The following is an 18140-nucleotide window of genomic DNA, read 5'->3' as shown; positions in this document are numbered from 1 at the left end:
TTACTTTCATGTTTTATATAAAAGCATTTCTAGACCTGGATAAATTAAATGGTATAATTTGCCATTAAGGATTGTTATAATTGTTCTTCTAATTGCTTTTGACTACTAGTCAACAGTCTTGATCACTCTCAAAATGAAAAAAAATATATTTTGGGAGGATAAAAAAATGTAAGCCACCCTTACCCAGAAAATAAATGCTGCTTTTGATAACAAATTTAGTGATTTCCTAGGTGTTTTGTCAGCCTCTCTGTTCAGATGACAAAGACTGGCTTATCCATCTTGTATCAATTATGGTGTTCTGTTGAACTTTAATACAGTCAAGTTGACAATGCTTGCTCATTGGTTCAGTGTGCTCAGTCAAGTGGTGAGTAGAGACTGGTCTTTTGGAAAATTATATTTTGTTTTCTGGTGGTGCTGACACCCTGGCATTTCAAACAGGAAGAGAAGTGATTCTGTGGACCCTCTCCAAAAGAGCTTGTTGTTATTATATGGAATCACTTCTCTTTTAGTGATTTTGAAATCTATTGAGAGGATATTGGAAAAGCATTCTCTTCCTATATGATGACACACTGGCCTGCAGAAAACCTAAGCTCATCTGTATTTTTACCTTGTGGCTTGGCTTTTAATTCATTCTGACATGAAATATAGTATCAAGATTACTGTGTTATAAAGAGAAGAAAATAAAGATCTACCAAAACAAGAACTACCAATTCACCAGCTTTTTGAATGTTTATGGCAATTTGCTCAGTAACATAAGGGAAATCCACAGAATTGGCTATTTGACCAGCTCTGCCAGATATATTTTTCTTCCTGCATTTGACCAGCTTCGGAGCTTGGGAGACCTAGGGAAACAGGGTCCTCAAATTCATGGGTGACTTCTATCTCCCTTGTTTGGCGGCTTTGTTCATACCTTCTCTCCTTCATTGCGCTTCAGTTCTGAGGCAATCAGTAAGAAGAGGCCCACGATCCCTATCTGTTACAAGAGTACATTGTTATGACACAGCTATGATGAAGGGTAGGCTATATCCAGAGACTAATTTTGTTTAAAAGTTCACTTCTTCCTCAAGGATTTTGAAAAATATGCCTAGCTGCAGGAAATATGGAAAAGAAAAGATGGGAAACAAGAGGGAAAAGTGATGTTTAATTATGAGATCTGATAAGGAAAGATACATATGGTTCAATCAACACTGATTACCACCAAAGAGAAGAGTGAAGGGTTATAGAAAAGAAAAGAAGAGAATCATCTTGGATATGTCAACACGGCTTTCTGGGGTTAACTCTTGAATAAAACTGGGTAAGATTAGTAATAAGTAGCAGGAACAATTTAATTTAATAATTTAATTAGGTCTTCTTGCCTATTTTTGTTTAAATTTTTAAGAATGGGCCATTTGAGGAGAGTTTCATGACTTTATTTCTCACCACACATTACAGTTGGCCTTCTTCCTAAGGTCAAGAGAAGGCTTCATTTTCATAATTTTCTGGTGATATTTACTTTTTTCTTCCAATGATCTCTATCAGTATACCAGTATAATATCATAATATTTTAACCTGAATGGTATATATGATCCCATCAAAGTTAGTAGGCCTTTAATTTTATGTACTATTGTTAGCATCCACATAGAGTTTTGATACTAAAAGCAAACACTTATTTTGTAAGGGGGTAGAACTTTGGTCCCCCTTTCCTGTAACTTGAATCTTTTATAATTAGCCTTTATGAAATTCCAATGCTTATTGAAATGAATTTTTATTCAAAAGATATTGTCAACTCTGAAGGTACTACCTCACACCTCTCAAACTGGCTAAGCTGATAGGAAAAAAAAATTGGTCACTGTTGCAGGGGATGTGGAAAAACTGGGACACTAATGCATTGTTAGTGGAGTTGTGAAATGATCTAACCATTGTGGAGAACAATTTGGAACTATGCCCAAAATGCTATCAAATTGTCCATACCTTTTGATCTAGCAGTGTTTCTACTGAGTCTTTGTCCCAAAGAAATCGTAAAAGAGGAAGAAGGAACCACATGTACAAAAATGTTTTAGCAGTTCTTTTTATAGTGGCAAAGAAGTGACATTTAAGTAGATGCTCACCAATTGGAGATTGGCTAAAAAAGTTACGGTATAGGAATGTAATAGAATATTATTGTTCTATAAAAAATGATGAGTGGACTTATTTCAGAAAAGTTTGAAAATATTTACATGAAATTATGCTGATTGAAGTATACAAAGCCAAGAAAAACAACAAGATTATGTTATAGTCAACTGTGATGGACTTGGTTCTTCTCAAGAAGCTTATATTGTGAAAGGGGAGACAACCTATACAAACAATTATGTAGGTATAGGATGTACTTAAAGTTGATGGAAAATAGCCTCAGAAGGAAGTCAGTAACACAATGATGGGCCCTGAAGACCGAGTATAAAGAGATAACTTGTCAAAAATGACATTTGACTTGATTTTTAAAGCAAGTCAGAGAAACTAGCAGGCAGAAGTGAAGCTAGAGAACATTTCAGGCATGGTAGATAGCTGAATAGTAGATATTCAGGAGATGGAGGGTATTCTGACAGCAATATCAAGAGGGCAAATATTACTGCATTGTCAAATATGTGGAGGGTATTAAGTGTAAGAAAAAATAGAAATATAGGTTATTGAGTACCTTAAATGGCAAACAGAGCATTTTATATTTGAATCTTGGAACAAATGGAGTTTCTTTAATAGGAGGTTATATGATCTGAACTGTACTTTAGGAAAATCACTTTGGCAGCTCATTGGAAGATTAATTGAAGTGAGGAAAGACTAGATACAATGATACCCAACTAGAAAACTATTGGTGTGAAATGAAAAGGGCCTGTAGCAGTATAATATGTAGGTCAGTGGAAAGAGAGGGCATAAGAACCATTCCCTAATTGATAAATGGTCAAAAGATATGAATATGCTGTGTTTAGAGGAAAAAATTAAGATGTCAATAAATAATTGAAAAATATTTTAATCGTTAATAATTGGAGAAATGTAAATTAAAATTATTTTGAGATACCACTTCATATCCATCAGATTTGCTAAATTGACAAAAATGGAAAATGACAAACACATAAAGGGTTGTGAGAAAACAAGTTACTTTATTGCATTATTGGTAGAATGTTAGTCTGATCTAAAATGCAATTTGAACTATACCCAAAAAGTTATTAAACTCTTTATACCTTTTCACTCAGTTATACTACTACTTTGACCATGTCTGAAAGAGATAAAATTTTTTTAAAAGACTTTCATAGCACTAAGATGGCATGCACTTAATAAATCCTGTTTAAATACTGATATATATATATATGTCAGCATATATAAAGAGAGAGAGAGAGAGAGAGAGAACGCATCTCTGTTTTGTTTTTTGGTGATAAAGGACTGAAAACAGAGTGACCTATTAGAGAATTGGCGGGAGAAGTTATGGTATATGAAGATGCTGAAATGCAGTTGTGATGTAAGAAAGGCGATAGCTTCGAAAGACTTGGGAAAGCGTAAATGAATTGATGCGTAGTAAATTGAGGAGAACTGAGAGCAATTTATACAAAAACAACAGTACTGTAAAGATATGAAATACTTAGCAATTCTTTTCAGCAAAATGATCTTCTATCTCATTAGTAGAGGACTCATGATAAAACACACTGTCCACCTTGAGACAGAAAATGGGTATTTTCACAGAGTAGATTGAAGAATCTACTCTCTCTGTCTCCTTTTTTTCTTTTTTTCAAAGTGAAAATTTTCTTTGCATGATAATACATATTTGTAACAAGTTTTTTTTTATCATTAGATAGGAAGTGGGAAACAAGGGAGAGAATGTGAGAGAATTCAGAACTGAAAATAAAATAAAACAAAAAAAGGAAAAAAAAGAATAAAGAAACACATGAGAAATAGTGTGAAGTGACTAAACTTGGTACTAGATTTATTATGCATAGTTATTTCCAAGAAGAGTGTTGAGGAGTGAATAGTAAAGGAGACCTCAGATGTCAGATTCATATTTGTTGTTGTTTAGTCCTTTCAGTTGTATCTCTTTGTGATTCCATTTGGGATTTTCTTGGCAAAGATTGTGGAGTGGTTTGCCGTTTCCTTCTGCAACTCAGTTTACAGATAAAGAAACTGAGGTAAACAGGGTAAAGTGACTTGTTCAGGATCATGCACGTAGTAAATGTCTAACTAAAACCATATTTTAACTCAGATCCGCCTGATTCCAGGGTCAGCATGCTATCCACTATGCTACCTAGCTGTCCACTGTATTATATTTAGCTGCTGGTAATTTTTTGTTATTGGATCACAGCTTGTTAGAGTTTCACTGGTCTTTAAGTAATGATTGTCCTCCTACATTTTTGTGGATGAGGAAAAGGAAAGAATTTTTCCAATATGATGCATCTACTTAGTAATATAGCTGGGACTAGGATCCAGGTTTGCTGGCTACCAGATTCTTTCTGCTTAAGTAGAAAGTAGAAATTCCTGAATTTCATCTTATGTTTTTGAAGACATGATTGGTACATTTTTTTCCTTAAAATTTTATATATGTATGTGTGTGTACATATATATGCATAAATGTTTATTTTTTAAAATTTTCTTCTTTTTAGTGATATCGCTTTTATTTCTAAACATTTTTCTTCCTTTCTTTCCCAAGAAAGCTCTGCCTTGTAACAAAGAAACCAAGCAATGCAAGAAAAGTAACCTACATGTCACCTGAGTCTGATTCAGTCTTCCTTGCCCATAGGTATTATACTGAGAAAATATACTTCTACCAGGCTTCCAAACATGTATAGGATTTATGATTTCAATTTTGTCTGTAATGTAGTTTCCTAGTCAGTTAGTTGCCTGATGCACTTCGAAATTTTGCAGCTTGTAGAATCCAAATCCAGTTCTCTGTACTAGTAATTCAAATTTTGAAATTGTATTGTATGTGTTTGTATATGCATGTAAAGATATGAGACAAAGAGTTTACCTTCAAATTCTGATTTCTGAAAACCATTTTTGGCTGTTGCATACATTAGATCTAGATTCTGCCTTCTATTTTTAGAATATAGAGCATATTTTTCATCATTGTATAAGTTGGATTTCAGTGAAAGTTTCTCTGAAAATCACTAGAGTTTTGTTTCAAGCAATTATAAGTAGTAGGAGGAAGTTTTTTCATTTTCACTTTGAAATTTAGTAACTCCATTAAAGGAGGATGTCTTCATAGTCTCTACTTTGGAGTCTCCTCCTACAGGCATTAACGAACCATTTATTTATTAAGCTAGCCAATCTACAGATGTTTCCTCTCAGTAAACAAAGGGAGACTATGAAACACCTGAAATCATGGCTATTCCTTCTGATAGTGAACTATCCTGACAAATGAAATTTGACTCTGATTGGTGAATATTTAATGAGGAGGAAGGCTAGAAAATCTTCACTTCCTCCTCTTGAGAACATGACTTGATCATGAAACTTGGCAGCTTCTAGCAGTCTGTGCAGGGGAAACCATTTCCATCTGGACTTTCCTGGCTAGTTTTCTCTTTCATTGCCTGGGTCATCATAAACTCCAATGAAGGGGTTAAGGACAGGAGTTCCTTCTCCCAGGGAAAGGAAGATTCACCTAAATTGGAAGCTAGTTATAACCTAAAAAGAAATTATGTTTCCCAATTGGTTGGGGTCTTGTCCAAATACCTTGAGCAAAGCTGTAATCCTTCTGATATTCTTTAGAAGGAGAGAGACTTCTCTGTCTTTTTACAGAGAAGGAAATTCAAATTGTATTAATAATCAAATAGTACAGCATTAAAATTAATTTATCTATACCTATTTTCTGCCAAATTACTTTCTAGTTTTCCAAGCAAATTTTGCCAGATAGCAAGTTCTTGTCCCCAAAGCTTGGATTATTTTAGTCATTTATTACTGTGTATTGTATACCTAATCTATTCTGCTGATCCACCATTATATTTCTTAACTAGTACCAGATTGTTTTTATGATGGCCATTTTGTAATACAGTTTGAGATCTAGTACCAACTAACTAGGAAATCTTTCACTTCACTTTTCCCCTATTATTCTTGACCTTTTGTCACGGTTCTTTTTTGAATAAGACTATTAAAATAATCTCATTTTAACTCAGTGAGAATTAAGGAAGGCAAATTTATGTAGGTCCAAATGATTTTGTAACCAAATACAAAAATCAGTAGCAAATTCTTAATGGAAACATTTTATAGAATGAGAGAGTGACTTAGAGAATCTGAAAGCTTTTTCTTTTTTTTGTCTTGTGTCCTTCCTACAACTTTTTAGTGTATTATATTCTAAAGTGATGAATTTTACATTACTCTAAAAAGATTGAGTGGTTCTTGGCTTCTTATGAAATAAATGTTTTGCTGTGAATATTAAGGTGGTATCATTGTTACTATTTTCAAAGTCGCAGAAAACTTTTGTCTTTTCAGGGTATATTCAAATCAATCCAGAAGATGCTATTCATTTGAAGTTTATGGCTAAAGTACCAGACTATTGTTATTTATTTCAGTACATAGAAATGTATGTCTAAAGTGGAGTAGATTCCCTTATTTTATTGTCTTTCTAATAGAATAAGATAGATTTTAGGTCTTCCAATGCATAAAATTTCTGGGTATCTTCAGCATCTTTAAAGAAATGAATTAAATTTTCATTATGGTAAATTTGTTTAGTAAGATATACTTCAATATGACCGGTTACATTAAGCAAGCATCTTTGCTTCCATAATATATCTGTGTGGGCAAATATAGTGGTTGTATGTTTGAATGAAAATTGTCTTTTTTGATATAGTTATGTGACTTTTATCTCCCCATGCATACAAAGGAAAAATTGAAACAGCCCTTTGCTCATAGATGTATAATGGTAGCTACTCTTGATTGGTGGTATCCATGCAAAAAGATAATCTGTTTTTGAAAATTTTCTCATACAAATTAAGGTATTAGATAATAATGGGGTAGAAATAAGAATTAACTATGTGCTGTAATGATGATCTATATCTGCTTAAAAAGAATTAACCACGAAAACTACCTCATTCTTTAATTCATTAAGATTTATGAGTCACTCTTCAAGGAGTCATAATGCATCACTGCTAATAATTAGCCTTATTAAGTATGTATGTCTGAATTGGTAGAAAATGGATATTGAATGAAGTTTTCAGTTATTTTGTTCATATTTTTAGAACACTACTATATAGATTTGGTAGCATTTATTAAGTAATTATTTTGTGAAAAGAAATAGAACAAGGTGCTTTGAAGAATTTCAAAGAAATATAGTACTAGTTGAATTTATTAGATTTTTTAGAAGCAGAGGGTAATGTGAAAATTAATCCATTGATTGCCTCTTCAAAACAAACTCAAATTGAGAATTTCCAAGAATGTTATAATAAAAACACAATGATTTCGGGTAAAAGAAAAGATGCTGCAGAGAGAGAATAAGCATAGGCAAAGTGAACAAAAAAAATCCCCTTTTCCAGATGATATGATGGTTTACTTAGAGGACTCTAGAGATTCAATTTAAAATTTCTATGAAACAATTTCTTACTTTAGCAGAATTGCAGAATATAAAATAAACTTACGGACTTTTTTTTTTACATTATCAGTGAAACCCAGCAGGAAGAGATAGAAAGAAAAACTATTTAAAAATTCTCCTGAATTACAAATATTTGGGATTATATAAATTATATAATTATTTAATAATTATATAAATGATTTACAAAACATTACAAAACATATGTATCTTTTGCTGCTGCTCCTTCTTTTGTTTGTCCTTCTACATCCAATTCTGCAGAGTGAGATGAAGTCATCTACCTACCCATTGTGAAGTTGGTTGCTATACCTCAACGATCATAGATATGTTTTCTGTAATGTCACATATGAAGCAAAAAGAACATAAGAAAGAAGAATTAGTATTTATATTCGGGGATTTTAAAAAAGCATGGTATTTTAAAAATACATGGTATTTCTAAAGATGCAATTAAAAAGAAATTTATACTTATTGAACACAAGTGGCTAGTAATTGACTTGTGATATCAAGGATGATTCAACATTCCCAGAGAAATCAAGAGGCAATGTAACAATTTCATATGAAGGAAGATTTTTTTTTTTTTTTAGGGCTAATATTTATTTTCTTTTTCTTTTTTTTTCTTTTTTTTTTATTTAATAGCCTTTTATTTACAGGTTATATGCATGGGTAACTTTACAGAATTAACAATTGCCAAACCTCTTGTTCCAATTTTTCACCTCTTACCTCCCCTAGATGGCAGGATGACCAGTAGATGTTAAATACATTAAAATATAAATTAGATACACAATAAGTATACATGACCAAAACGTTATTTTGCTGTACAAAAAGAATCAGACTTTGAAATATTGTACAATTAGCTTGTGAAGGAAATCAAAAATGCAGGTGGGCATAGATATAGGGATTGGGAATTCAATGTAATGGTTTTTAGTCATCTCCCAGGGTTCTTTCTCTGGGTGTAGCTGGTTCAGTTCATTACTGCTCCATTGGAAATGATTTGGTTGATCTCGTTGCTGAGGATGGCCAGAAGGAAGATCTTTATATAATGACAGTGAAGTGCCATTTCATTTGTAGCTCAGTTGGTTAAAAAGTTAAATTTTTATATTCTGTCATATTCTCCCTGGAAACACAAAGGAGATATTAATTTAAATAACCTACACATGAGTGTCTTTAGACTCTTTTCTCCTGGTGATTTTAGTAGAACCTATGGAATGCTCTTACATCATATTTTCACCAAAACAAATTGCATTAGATGCATCCCTTGGAGAACTAAAGTGAATATGATAGTCATTGTTTAGAGAACTGCAGAGGTTAAACTAATTCTTGAAAGTATATTCAATGATTAGATATTAAATTTAATTCATTATTATAGTTTGATTATGAGTTTTTTGAGATCAGAGATTGTTTCCTTTTGTATCCCTTACACAGTACCTGCAGTATGATAGGCACTTAATAAATATTTGTTGATTTTACTTGACTTTAATTGTACTTGTGCATTTACTTCTGCTCCCTTTCATAAGCCTGTTATCTTGATATGACATCATATATGTATATATATGTATAATTATGAATTTAAAAATTGGGTTTGACCTCCTCAAAATGGTTTGCCAATCAAGGTGTCATAATGGGTTATAAAGCCATTATAATAACTTCTATTTTTATTCTACATTTTTTCCTAAATGAAATGCCTAAGTTTGTTTTTCATTGAAGGTACTTTGTTGAACAATAGTAAGAGTTAAGTATTCAACCACATGTATTTTGCAAAGCTATGGACATTTTCAGTAACAGTCCATTCAGTAACAACAGTTTCTGTACTAGGTAAAGAAAATGGTTGATCATGAAGATACTTAAAGGAAACATTGTGTTTTGAAATCAAACTACTGACATATGCAGAATTTCCATGTAAAATTTTTGGATGATTTTTTTTAAAGAACAAAAAGAAAAAAGAAATAGACTTAAAATTGGAATAGTTATTAGTTAGCTTTAGACAGTGCTAATACAGTTAAAATGACACTACTACCCAAATTAAGTTTATTATGTGCTATACCAATCAAATTCCTTAATCATTTATAGTTTATAGAGCTTCATAAAAATAATAAAATTCATGTCAAGCAATAAACATTCAAGAATCTCAAGGAAAATAACAACCAAAAAATTTGCAAGAGTACTAGCTATACAAAATCTCAAATTTTATTACAAAGTGATAATCCTCAAAAATATTTTATATTGATAAACAATAGGGAAAAAAAGAGCCAAAATGGTTATGTACACTGCACCAGTATCAAATCTATATAGAAATATAGTTTTGATAAGCCAAAAGACACCAGCTATTACGCAAAGTCCTAATGGGAAAAAAGTCCTGATAGCAATTCAGTTTAGCCCAATTTCACACTAGATATTTAACACAATAAGCTCTAAGTAGATACATGACCTAGATATAAAAATTTTATTATAAATAAATTAGAATAGCAGGTAAGGATATATCTTTTACAGCTATGGAAAGATTTTTTTTTATATAGTATTTTATTTTTTCCAAATACATGTAAAGACAATTTTCAATGTTAATTTATTTTTTTCCATTAAAGTCATGTTGTGAAAGAAAACATTGATCTTCCCTGCCCTACCCAAAAAACAAGCCCCCCCACCAAAAAAACCTTCAAGAAAAATAAAGTTAAAAAAAAAGTATGCTTCTATGTTCAGGCACATTCAATTCTTTCTCTGGGTATGAGGAGCATTTTTCATCATAAGTCCTTCAGAATAGTCTTAGATTATTGTATTGCTGAAAAGAGCTAAGTCTGTCAAAGTTGATCATCGCACAATGTTGCTGTTGCTGAACTATAGCTAGTTAGAGAAAGAAAGAAGACGTCTATATAATAATCAGTGTTCTATCCCCTTCCATATTGTTTATTTATTGGTGTTGACTGCAAAACTAAGGAAAGAACTTAAAAATAATTCAGTAGCTTGCATGAAAGGAATGTCAGTAAAGACTCCAAGAAACAGATGACTCACATCATTTATTCTTTGAGCTGCAGTATGACTATGCCCATAGACTATGATTGGAAGTTTGAAGGAATGAATATCTAAACCCCATTTCAAATGAGTTTAGATAATGTTTTACCAGTAGATTAATTTCTTATGATGGTTAATATTTTAGTAGTGGAAAAAAAAATATAGGACAGCTACTTCTGGTTTTGAGTGACTGTGAGTATCTATCCATGTCTGTCTGCAAATTGTTTATCTACTCCAAACAGTAAAAAAGAATGACATCCCCCCAAATCTTCCTATTCTCAACTTGCAGTACAATCTTCCCAGTCATCCAGACTCTTCAACTCCTCTGTTAAACTTATTCTATACATCTAATCTGTTGCCAAATCTTGTTTTTATCTTCACAATGACGTAAATTGAGATCTTTTGTAAACTGAGATCTTTTTTTGGGGGGGGAATAATAGGGGCGAACCCTGAAACTTCCCCCCAAAAGATCTCAGTTTACATCAGTAATATCTTTATGTCTCTCAGGAATATCTTTACTTTATGTCTCTTTTGGAATCACATAGCTGAGACTTTAGCTCAAATCTTCAAGACCTTGTACCTAAGACTGCTACAGTATAATACAGGTATGCTTCTCATTGATCTCAAAACTCTTTCTCCTCCATTCCATTTTCTACTTAGTTGTTGAAATGATTTCCCTAAAATACAGATTTGACCATATTATTCTCTCTTCCCCACTACTTCAAGTACTGCTCCTTATTATTACCTATAAAATCAAATATATAATATTTTGCATAGCATTTAAAACCAAGCCTTTATACTTTTAAAATTTTCCTATATCTAATTATCTGCCTCTTCCTGTTCCTTGCATATTATGCATTGCCTCCCTACTTCATGCTGAACTATGGCTAATGTAGACAGAAAAATAAAACTATTCTGTATAGTGATAAATGTTCTGAACCCTACTATGTTGTTTATGATTGGTGTTAATTACAGAACTGAGGAAAGAACTTTTTAACAATTCAGTAGTTTGTTACTGGTCTCTTTCACTTTTCACTGTTCTCTTGAATGTTTTCTGTTTTTACTTCTGCTGCTTAGACTCTTTGATTTCTTTTACAACAGAGGTAAATTTTCATCTTCTATATGAAAGCTTGATTAGCTTGATGTGCTTTAAAAATGCTCATTGAGGCAGTTGATGTAGTTCAGCCCCATTTTTTATTTTATTTTATTTTTTTGGCTAAGGCAATTGGGTTAAGTGACTTGCCCAGGGTCACACAGCTAAGAAGTATTAAGTGTCTGAAACCGGATTTGAACTCAGGTCCTCCTAACTTTAGGGCTGGTGCTCTATCCACTGCACCATCTAGCTGCCCCACCCCAGTCCCATTTTTTTAAAGGTAAGGAAAATGAGTCTAATAGAAGTGATGTGACTTGTACAAAGTGACTCTTCCCCTGCTAACATTGAGAAATATGAATACTGGTAATAGTAGGTGATTGTCGCTATGAAAGTTAATGAATTCACTAGAGAATTATAAGAGAAGAGGAACTACTCTGTAAGGATAGAATTTAGAAAGGTATCCATAGTTAAGAAATGAATGTAGGACCCACACTTAACACCGTATACCAAGATAAGATCAAAATGGATTCATGATTTAGACATAAAGAACGAGATTATAAACAAATTGGAGGAACATAGGATAGTTTATCTCTCAGACTTGTGGAAGAGGAAGAAATTTGTGACTAAAGACCAACTAGAGACCATTATTTATCACAAAATAGAAAATTTTGATTACATCAAATTAAAAAGCTTCTGTACAAACAAAACTAATGTAAACAAGATTAGAAGGGAAGCAACAAACTGGGAAAATATCTTCACAGTTAAAGGTTCTGATAAAGGCCTCATTTCCAAAATATATAGAGAACTGACTCTAATTTATAAGAAACCAAGCCATTCTCCAATTGATAAATGGTCAAAGGATATGAACAGACAATTTTCAGATGATGAAATTGAAATCATTACCACTCATATGAAAGAGTGTTCCAAATCATTATTAATCCGAGAAATGCAAATTAAGACAACTCTGAGATACCACTACACATCTGTCAGATTGGCTAAGATGACAGGAAAAAATAATGATGATTGTTGGAGGGGATGCAGGAAAACTGGGACACTGATACATTGTTGGTGGAGCTGTGAACGAATCCAACCATTCTGGAGAGCAATCTGGAATTATGTCCAAAAAGTTATCAAACTGTGCATACCTTTTGATCCAGCAGTGTTTCTACTGGGTTTATATTCCAAGGAGATACTAAAGAAGGGAAAGGGACCAGTATGTGCCAAAATGTTTGTGGCAGCCCTGTTTGTAGTGGCTAGAAGCTGGAAAATGAATGGATGCCCATCAATTGGAGAATGGTTGGGTAAATTGTGGTATATGAATGTTATGGAATATTATTGTTCTGTAAGAAATGACCAGCAAGATGAATACAGAGAAGCTTGGAGAGAATTACATGAACTGATGCTAAGTGAAATGAGCAGAACCAAGAGATCATTATATACATCAACAACGATACTGTATGAAGATGTAATCTGATGGAAGTGGATTTCTTTGACAAAGAGAACTAATTCAGTTTCAATTGATCAATGATGGACAGAAGCAGCTACACCCAAAGAAAAAACACTGGGAAATGAATGTAAACTGTTTGCATTTTTGTTTTTCTTCCCGGGTTTTTTCTACTTTCTGAATCCAATTCTCCCTATGCAACAAGAAAACTGTTTGGATCTGCACAATGTTGTAAAAAAAAATTACCCTGGCATGGATTCTGTCAATAAAAAGTTACTATAATTAAAAAAAGAAAAGAATGTAGATCCATCAAAGTTCTTTGTCACACAAACTAAAGTAAGAGGTATTTTCAAGTGTCAAATGCTACTGAGAAGTAAATGATTTGAATTAAAAAAAAAAAAAACCACTGGATCTGCCACAGAGGACATCATTAGTCACATTTGAGAGAGAAATTTCAATTAGTTGAGGATAAAAATGGGGATGTTAGTATCTTCAGTGTACTGCTACAAGGATTTCAGCCATATTGTATTACCACTCTTTCCAGGCAAGGCAGAACAATGTGGTCATTGGGATTCTCTGGCCCTCAATTTGCTCAACTTTAAAATGTTGATAACAGCACTTCTGTCATAGAATTGCAATGGAATAATGTATATAAAATCCTTTGTGAACCTTAAGTGCTATGTAATTATGAGTTATCATCATGATCATTATTAATTTTTTTAGATTTAGAGCTGAAATGGATCTCAAAGAGGAAGATCAAGTTTTGTTTTGGTTTTTTCCTATCATAAAAATATATTTAAATCCAAAAGCTAGCATGGCAATACAATAGATACTTTCCCATAAAATATAAGACAAAAGCAAGAATGCCCCCTTTTCTTACTATTATTTGTCATAAGTTTAGAAATGTTAGCAAGTGCTAACATGCTCAGCGAAACAGCAAAGAGCGAAACATGAAAATAAAACTAAAGACATAAAGATAGTCAAAGGAAGAAATAAAGGTATCCCTTTTTTGCTAATGACAGCATAGTTTGTTTACTTTTTAAAAAGCCTAGGAAATCAACAAAAAAAATTTATTGAAATAAGAGCTTTAGCAAAGTTACAGTCTACAAAATAAATTAACAGAAAACAATCACCACCACTACCACATTTCTCTATAATAACAAATTCAGTTGTCCTGATCTATGTATTTCCATTGTGCCCAGATGACTCCAGAGGAGAGAATAAGGCTGGTGACTTTGTATAGCTATTCCTTCCTTTAAATCCAATTCACTTGTGAGTCATGTCATCACCTTCCCAATGTCATGATCCTCTTTGAGAACAAAGGACAAACAAACAACAATAATAACAAATAAATCTAAGAGACATAATGCAAAGGAATATTTCATTCAAAATAATTACATGTATAGTGTTATTTGGGAGTCCTTTTACCAAAACACACTCAGTTTTTATATAAATTTAACTACAAAATGATCCTTTAAAAAATGCATTTTAATCAATTGAGGGAATATTTTGCGCAATTGAGTGGGCCATTTCAATACAATAAAATCACAATACCACCAAAGCTAATTCACACACTTAATGCAGTTCCAATTTAAGAACCAATCAAGACACATTGTGGAATAACAATCATTGGTAGGAACAAAAGATCTGGAATATTGAGAGAAGTAATAAAAATGTTAGGAATGAATAGGGAACAACACTTTGAGACCTTAAAATATATTATAAAGCACTTGCCATTAAAAATATTTGGTAGGGGTTAACCCCCAGAAACTACAGATTCCACAAGAGAGAATTTGACATAATAGAGCTTTGTAACCCAATGTTTTGTAAAATGAAAGTATAAATTAGTCAGGAAAGAAATTCTAAGAAAATTGTTAATGTGGGCTATCTGAAATTATATCAATTACATTGATATCTCAAATTTAACCATATGAGTATATCCCAAATATTATAGAATATTGATTATTTTTAGATCATTTATGGGATAGAGATGGAGAATGCTATTTATGTATATATAGGACATGACCAAAATATGGATTTTTTTCTTTGTTAACAAGGAGTGATTTTGGGGAGGGTATTTAGGAGAATTGGTAACATGAAACTGTCTTTTAAAATTTTTTTAAGATTATATTTAAATACAATTTTTAACATTTATATTTTAAAATTTTAAGTTGCAAAATCTTCCCCTTTCTTCTTCTTCCCCTTTCACCTCTTTGAGAATGCAAACATTTTGATACACAGTATATGTGCAGTTACACAAAACATATTTCCCTATTAGTTATATTATGAAAGAAAATACAAGAACACCTACTCCTAAGTTATTTTAAAAGTTAAAGTTTTAAAAGTTAAAGTTTAAAAAAATATTATAATCAGCATTTAGACTTCATTGATTCTTTTTGTGTAGATAGATAGCATTTTTCATCATAAACCCCAGAAATCAAAGAATTTGGAAAGGGACCTATTTGTATTGAAATATTGGTAGCAATTCTTTTTGTTTGCTTGTTTTTGCTGAGGCAATTGGGGTTAAGTGACTTGCCCAGGATCACACAGCCAGGACGTGTTAAATGTATGAGGTCAGATTTGAACTCAGGTCCTCCTGACTTCAGGACTGGTGCTCTATCCACTGTGCCATCTAGCTAATAACAATGTCATAATTGTTCACCTACTTCCGCTCACTTAGCACTGCACCTAAGACATAGTAAGTGCTTAATTAATGTCTATAGACTGAGGGATTGACTACCAACTTTGCTCTTCTCCAGAAAGAGAGATCTGGGTAGGTACTAAGTTCCTGAAAATGTCAATTTCATCATTTAATTATGGCATAATTATGTTCCATTACATATTTACATAATATGTAGACGGACACAGTCCTGCCACAGTAGAAGGACACTCAATTAGTTTCTAATTTGGGGGAAACACAAAAAGAATTGCTACAGGGGCAACTAGATGGCACAGTGGATAGATCACCAGCTCTAAAGTCAGGAGGACCTGAGTTCAAATTTGGACTCAGATACTTAACACTTCCTGGCTGTGTGACCCTGGGCAAGTCACTTAACCCCCAATTGCCTCAGCAAAAAAAAAAAAACAAAAAAAAAACACAAAAAACAAAATTAAGGAAACATTAACATTATTTGAAATATGTTAGAACTCTAGTCAATGCAATGATATGTCAGAAGTCTATAGGACTGAAGATGAGTCATGCCCCTCTTTCTTTGCCAAAGTGAAAATTAACTTATATTGGAGAGGAAAAAATTTTCTGGGCATGTGTCATATGGGCATTTATTTTGCTGGACTCGGCATACTTTATTGTGAGAGGTTCTTTTTGTTTTGTTTTTTGTTCATGGATTGGGAGGGGAGTGGTAGGAATATATTTTCAGTGCATATAATAATAAATATTTTGAAAAACCCCCAAACTGATTGTACACTTTTTTTTGTACTAGGTGGTAGGTATTATGCCAAGTAATTCTTTCAAAATGGAAACAAAATATATTGTTTGTGATTCGTATGTATGGTATGATCTAATTATTTGAAAAATAAAAGAATTGCTGATATATTTTTTTATCTTGAAGAGTTCTTTACTTTTTTGTTCATTATTTTGGGCACATTTCTTTCTTGACTTCTGTCATATCAGTTTTATTACTGAAAAGAAAATCATTAGTTCTATTATTAGTTTCTTTTCTTGGAAACCACATGTGTTATTAATATAAGTTGCTCAGTTTCTTCTATCTGTGAGATCAAGAGTCACAAGATCACTATTTAAAACACTGATTAGAATCTTTCAGATAACTAGGGAGTAGTTCCCTGATCCTATTATTCTGGTCTAGGTTTATAGGTATGTTTATTTCAATTGTTTTGCAAGTGGTGATATTTTTTTTTTAATTTTAAAGAATCACTCAAGTTATAAATCCAAGAAAAAAAGGCAAAAAGAATTACGTGCTCAATTTATGTATGTAAAACTGATTTTTTTTCCTCCTTATTACTCATTGACAAAAAGCTTTACTCCTTTCCTATAATGATCCGGTAAGAGCTACAATATGTGTGATGATGTTTTCCCATCTCACCATTCCGAAAGTAATGATGTGTTGACCTTAGTCTACAAGTTTTGGTCATGTGCTAGGATGGGGCCCTCCACAAAATGCAATAATTCTTCTTGTATTTTTATCCAAGAAATGTTTCATTGGCCTTGTTTTCTATGCTTTTGTGTAGGTGCTTGTAAGTGAAGACTCCGATGGCAATGGCATTGTGGCCCATTTCCCTGCCCATGAAAAGCCTGTTTGCTGTATGGCTTTTAACACAAGTGGTAAGTGGTCTTTCTGGCATTGCTTTGTTTCTGAATTTGGATTAGTTGAAGTGAATATTCACTATCTTTAATAGAATCCTACTTTTCTACAAAATTCTGATTTAGCCCAAGTCAGTAAATTGTTCTCATCCAATTCAATATTTCCTGCCATTGTTTTTTTGTATTGTTATCCATCACCAGGATAAACCATTTTAGTTCTAGTATAAATTATTATAGATTTGTTCTTTTTACTTTGCATTAATTCATGCTTGTTTACTCAGATTTCTCGTGGTAATACTTTTAACTTATTTCTCAGAATTGTAATACTTACTCAAAATTCCACCAATAGTGCAATAATGTGCCTATTTTCCTACAATCTAGCCATCATTTGCTATTGCTTTATTTATTTTTTTGTGAAAAATTTGTACCATCCTTTTGGATGCATAGTAGAACTTCAGAATTGCTTCTATTTCACTTCTCTAATTACTAGTGATATGGAGTATTTTTAAAAAATAATGGCTTTAAGTGGTTTGGATTTCTTTCCATGAGAATTGCCTTTTTATATTTCCTGACCATTTATGTCTTATGCAGTAGTATAACCTTCTAGAGGAGCAAATTAGAAATCAATACTTATTCAAACTCAGAATATTTGAGAAGGGGATGTAAATTTTCAAACTACTTAATCGACTTTATTTTATTCATATTGATAGTATTATGTACTTATCTAGTTGTTTGTGAACTGTTTTATCATCAGATATAATAGGAAAATATGTTAATTTATTTTTAAAAGTATGTTTTATTCATATTT

At 32.3% G+C, this 18140-nt stretch overlaps 1 protein-coding gene across 14 annotated transcripts in view; it reads left to right on the top strand.

Annotated features, from left to right (window-relative positions):
- Window positions 1–18140, top strand: part of BCAS3 (BCAS3 microtubule associated cell migration factor) — a 794545-nt gene that overhangs the window by 231751 nt on the left and 544654 nt on the right. For all 14 annotated transcript variants that reach the window (XM_023502118.2, XM_031968505.1, XM_023502116.2 and 11 more), the window contains one exon: window positions 17260–17353. In XM_023502118.2, the coding sequence (XP_023357886.1) occupies window positions 17260–17353 (94 nt within the window). The remainder of the gene's footprint in view (window positions 1–17259; window positions 17354–18140) is intronic.

Source organism: Sarcophilus harrisii, chromosome 4, assembly GCF_902635505.1.
Source record: "Sarcophilus harrisii chromosome 4, mSarHar1.11, whole genome shotgun sequence".
NCBI lineage: Eukaryota > Metazoa > Chordata > Mammalia > Dasyuromorphia > Dasyuridae > Sarcophilus > Sarcophilus harrisii.
Note: the sequence above shows the minus strand (reverse complement) of the source record. Positions and strands in the feature narration are given on the sequence as shown.